We start from the raw sequence: 5,284 nt of genomic DNA, 5'->3' as shown, positions 1-5,284 counted from the left end.
TCACCAAAACTTGAACTGGCAATGTGGTTATTGTTGTTTTGTGAAAGTCAAATGTTGATAACTCGTATTATGACGGAGATACGAAAGTTTAAGCGATTACTAATTTCACAGAATTCAACTAAAATATTTAATCATTTGTGTTTCCTCAACTAGTCCCCATCTTTATTTTCAGTGCTTCTTGACTGTTTGTATAACCATCTCTACCAATTTTGGACAATTGCAACAATTGGGATACCTCCACGTTATAACCTAATGAAACAAACAAATAAGATATTATGAATTCTAAAATTTCAAACATATACAAAGATATTTCAAATATTTTAAATACATAATAAGTTTCATACTCAAAATGCTGCTGATGGAAGAAGGGTGCAAGATAGTTGTGATTCTAACAACTCTAATACTTCTACAAACATGAAGAAGGAGGAGGAGTTGGAGGAGGTTAATTGAAGGGAGAAAAATGTTTCAGATGGGAACTAAGATCATCTCATGGAATATCAGGGGTTTGAATGCTTATGAAAAACAAGTTGCGGTCAAGGATTTAATAGCAGCTCATAGGTGTTTAGCTTGGTCTATTCAAGAAACTAAGATGGTATCTTTTTCAAATTTTTTTGTAAGACAACTCTGGTTCGATAATGACTTTGGCATGGAATTTCTCCCTTATCAAGGTACTGCTGGCAATAGTGGTGGTCTGGTAACGATTTGGGATAATGCTAACCTGGAGCTGCTGGAGAAGAGAATGGGGTTTAACTCAATCTCATGCCTTTTTCGCTTTAGAAGTAATGACTTTAAATTCATCCTGACTAATGCTTACTCTCCTTGTGACTACAATTTGAGAGAAGTTTTTTTGAATGACTTAGCAGAGATACGATTGTGGTCTTCTGAGGCTTGGTGCTTTACTGGTGATGCGAACTCGGTAAGAAGTGATGCAGAGAGAAATAAACCTGGTGGTGATACAAGGAATATGGACTTTCTAAATAATTTTATCTTTGATCATGAGCTGATGGATTTACCACTAAACGGGGGGTCTTACACATGGAGTAACAAACACGACGATCCTTTATTTTGCAGGTTGGATAGGTGCCTGGTGTGTAATTCTTTGATACAAAGTTTAATAATGCTACTCAAATAGCGATGGTAAGAACTATTTCAGATCAATGCCTTACTTTTGGAACTGACTTCTAGTGTTAGAAGAAATTCAAGTTTCAAGATTGAGAATATTTGGTTAGAACATACTGATTTTGTCAAGCTAGTGGAAACTTGGTGGAATTCTTTGGAGTTTATTGGTGCACCTGGGTATGTTCTTTTTAGAAGCTTCAAAACCTGAAGTACTTCATTAACAATTGGATTAAAGTTACTTTTGGGAATGTCAGGAGGGAGGAGGAGGATTTAACTGAGAAGATAAAGATTTTGAATATGGCTGAGGAAACTTCTGCTCTTACTCCAGTTCAAGTTGAAGAAAGATCTGATTTTCTCAAATATTTAAATAATGTGAAGGTTACAAGAGCTATGATGGCTTATCAAAGAGCAAAATCAAAGGGTTTTAGAGATGGAGATAAAAACACTCAGTATTTCCACAAGATTGCTAATGGTAAAAGGAGAAGGAATTACATTACTAAGCTGGAGGTTGATGGTGTGGATATTTTTAATCAGGATGTGATAAAGATGGAGATTCACCAATACTATACAGACTTGTTCACTGCTGGGTCAACTGTGTCTCTTACAATAATTGGAGTTTAGGAAGATTGATTCTACTCATCAAGTGTGGTTAAAAATAGCTTTTGATGAGGAGGAGGTAGTTCAGGCCATCAAGATGTGTGGTGCCAACAAAGCTCCAGACTCCAGTTCCAGACGGGTACAACTTGGAGTTCTACAAAACTTGTTGGGGTATTTTGAAGAATGATGTCATGGCTTCTATTAATGAGTTTCACCGCAAGGGTAAATTGGATTGGAGGTTGAATATGTCCTTCTTAAAGATCATACCAAAAGAAGACTCAGCCACTGTCAAGGATTTTAGACCTTTGAGTTTAATTAACAGTTTTTATAAGATTCTTTCTAAACTGTTAGCTGAAAGACTCAAAGTGGTGATGCCTGGGTTGATTTCTAGTTCTTAAGGTGCCTTTGTCAAAGATAAACAGAATGTTGATGGCATCTTGATTGAAAATGAATGTATTGACAGTAGATTGAGACAAAAGAATCCTGGAATTATGTGCAAGATAGATATGCAGAAACCTTTGATAACGTAAGTTGGCCATCACTGTTTTCTATTTTGAACAAAAATGGTTTTGGTGATAGGGGGATCATTGAATGAGGTGGTGTGTGACTAGTGGCCAGTTTTCAATTTTGATAAACGGGGGAGCAACAAGTATGATCAAAACCTCCAAAGGTATAAGACAAGGTGACCCTTTATCACCTTTTATTTTTCTTCTGGTAGTAGAAGTTCTTTATATTCTCATTAACGAAGTTGTTTCTAATAATAGAACTAGTGGGTTTCAAGTGGTGGAGGGGGGAACTGTGGTGTCTCGTTTACAGTTTGCTGATGACTCTATAATTCTCTTAGATGCTTCTATGGTTGAGGTAAGAAGATTGCTTGTTATTCTTTTAATGTTTGAAGTTCTCACTGGTATTAAGCTAAATTTAGAGAAAAACTCCATGACAAGCATTGGTGCAGATGATATGGTGGAAGAGTTGGCTTTGGGATTGGGTTGCAAGATTGAATTTCTTCCAGTAACTTATTTGGGCATGACTATTGGTGCTGGTAGGAGGAGTGCGGTTATATGGGAAATCATCATTCAAAGGATGAAAAAGAAGCTAGCTCCATGGAAAAGAAAATACTTGAATAAAGATGGAAGAGTGGTTTTGATCAAAAGCTCTCTTGAAATTTTAGCAGTCTATTTTATGTCTTTGCATTATCTCCCAGTTTCAGTTGAAAAGAGGTTAAATACTATAATGAGGAAGTTTTTATGGGGTGAAGATGATGAAAAGAAGAAGATGAGTTAGGTTTCTTGGAAAGGTGTTTATAAACGTAAAAATAAAGGTGGATTGGGCATAAAGAACTTAAGACTAGTTAACAAATCCTTAATAGCTAAATGGCACGTGAGATTTTGCAAAGAGAAGTCTGCATTGTGGAGACGCATTATGAGTAAAAAAAAAGGGGGAGGAGGGTTTTATATTGCCAGTACAATTAAATGAATATGTTGGTAGAAGCCTATGGTATGATATCTTAAAATAAAATGATGTTTTTTTATGTTGTGTCGATTCAGGTGAAGAATGACAGATATGTTAGATTCTGGCACGACTGGTGGAATGAGAAGAAATCTTTAAAAGAGAAGTATCCCAGACTTTATAGAATTAGTAAACAAAAGATGGCGTCAGTGGCGATGGTTTTTGATGAGGGATTTCAATTCTTTAGAGTTTTAAATCCGGCAGAAAGGATAAACTTGCTTGAGATTATGCATGATATTCAAAATGTGAACCTTTTTCAGGGAGAAGAGGATGCTTTCGAAGGGGATTTTACAACTAGGGCTACGTACAATAGACTTGATGATTCCGAGCCAGATTGGGATGGCTATTATATCCTGTCAAACAAGTATGTTCCGCCTAAAATTCTGTTCATGTTTTGGGCGTATCTTCACAACTCTCTACCAACTAGGAGCATGCTGGAGCACAGATGAGTTGTTATTCAATCAAACTTGTGTTTGTTTTGCAATGCAGCGGTGGAGACTATCGAAAATCTTTTTGTTCATTGCAGCTGGGAAACTCACTTATCGGATTTATTTATTTCATCTCTTAGTGTTCGGTGGGCAATGCCATATGACTTCAAAGTCTTAATGCAGAGTTTGAGGATTGCGGGATGTTCTGAAAGAAGAAGAATGGTGTGGCACTTAATAGTTTTTGCCATCTGATGGGAGTTGTGGAATGAAAGATATAGCAGAGTTCACGACGGAAGACCTAAGGCCAAGGATGAGTTGGAACATGCGATTAAACTCAGCATTGTTCTATGGAGCTCTACTACGGATGCTTTCAAGCATATGTCCCTACGAATCAAGTTATTAATCAGTGGGAGGAAATCATGAATATGTAGTTAGCTGTTTGTATTCAGTTTTGATGTTCTTTTGACCCTTGTATATAACCTGTACATACTATTTTTTTCTTCAATACAACCTTCCCTTTTCAAAAAAACCACGTTCAACCAGGAATTAAACATACAACAACATGAACAATTATGAATTACCAAGATAATACAATTATCATTATCAGTTTTGTGGATCATGAAGATTATGACTATCATTATCACTGGAAATTTAACCATACTCATCAAAAATCATTAAAATTAATAATGTTCTCCTAATAAAATCAACACAATCATTTACCAACAACAATACATTCATTCAATTAATGTTATTTATCAAAAAACTTAACAAAAATCATATCAATTGAACAAAAACCAAAATTAGGGTTTAAGTTTATTAATGCATTATCTTTGATTATTGAGATGATAAAACTCCTTAAAATCTTTTGGAACTAGCAATTCAAAGGTTGAAGAACAAACCCAATCAAAGAATCTGAAAGAACTAGCCGCAAAAGAATTGTGGAGCGAAGAGCTTGGTGTTTTCTTTTGGGAAATATGAAATACAAGTGAGGAAAGACCTATGAATAAAGTTGTTTGTGGTTTTTGTGAACAAAATATAAAACGGACAACGGTTATCCATTTCAAACGGTGTTGACTGGTCAAGATATAAGGAACGACTAATGAGAGTATACGTTTCTCAAAGAACGGGTGATGGAAAACCGTTTTCGAATAAACGACTAACGTTTATCCATTTTCCCCCTAGGAACGGCTAACCATTTCCTATCTTCTATTGAAATGCATAAATGCTGTTAGGGCTAGGCTCTTCCCATGCTAACGTGGAAAAGAAATTGGGAATTGCTTGGGAAGAGCGATAAGACCCAGTCTTAATAGGCCATATATAAACTTTGTAGCTAACACTACACGGTTTCACAAGTGTTCTTTGTACTTGTATATATGCATGGTATTAGACTTCGAGAAAATCTTAACATTTTGATATGAATGCAGAAGAATTGTCCAAAGACATAATCTGAAAAAGAAAGCTAATTTTGTCAATCTAATTCTAAAGTAACATCAAGTATAAATGGTCTGGTTTGGGTCAAAAGAAACTCATCCAAACCACATAACAATTTTACTTACAGTAAAACTGAATATTGAAGCAACAATCATGTGCAAAGCGCAATATGAAATGTACAAATGGTGTTTTGTGTTTAA

General features: G+C 35.6%; 2 protein-coding genes across 2 annotated transcripts; both read left to right on the top strand.

Annotated features, from left to right (window-relative positions):
• Positions 1–460: 460 nt before the first annotated feature.
• Positions 461–1,740, top strand: LOC113312811. Its single transcript, XM_026561548.1, has 3 exons — positions 461–1,071; positions 1,186–1,296; positions 1,374–1,740. The coding sequence occupies exons 1-3, from the start codon at positions 461–463 to the stop codon at positions 1,738–1,740; spliced, it is 1,089 nt and encodes a 362-aa protein (XP_026417333.1).
• A 167-nt stretch (positions 1,741–1,907) lies between these two features.
• Positions 1,908–3,000, top strand: LOC113312810. Its single transcript, XM_026561547.1, has 3 exons — positions 1,908–2,095; positions 2,180–2,242; positions 2,481–3,000. Exons 1-3 carry the CDS (start codon positions 1,908–1,910, stop codon positions 2,998–3,000), a joined length of 771 nt encoding a protein of 256 aa, XP_026417332.1.
• The last annotated feature ends 2,284 nt before the right edge of the window (positions 3,001–5,284 follow it).

Source organism: Papaver somniferum, chromosome 9 (genome assembly GCF_003573695.1).
Source record: "Papaver somniferum cultivar HN1 chromosome 9, ASM357369v1, whole genome shotgun sequence".
NCBI lineage: Eukaryota > Viridiplantae > Streptophyta > Magnoliopsida > Ranunculales > Papaveraceae > Papaver > Papaver somniferum.
The sequence above is the reverse complement of the archived record's forward strand: the minus strand, read 5'-3'. Positions and strand labels throughout refer to the sequence as shown.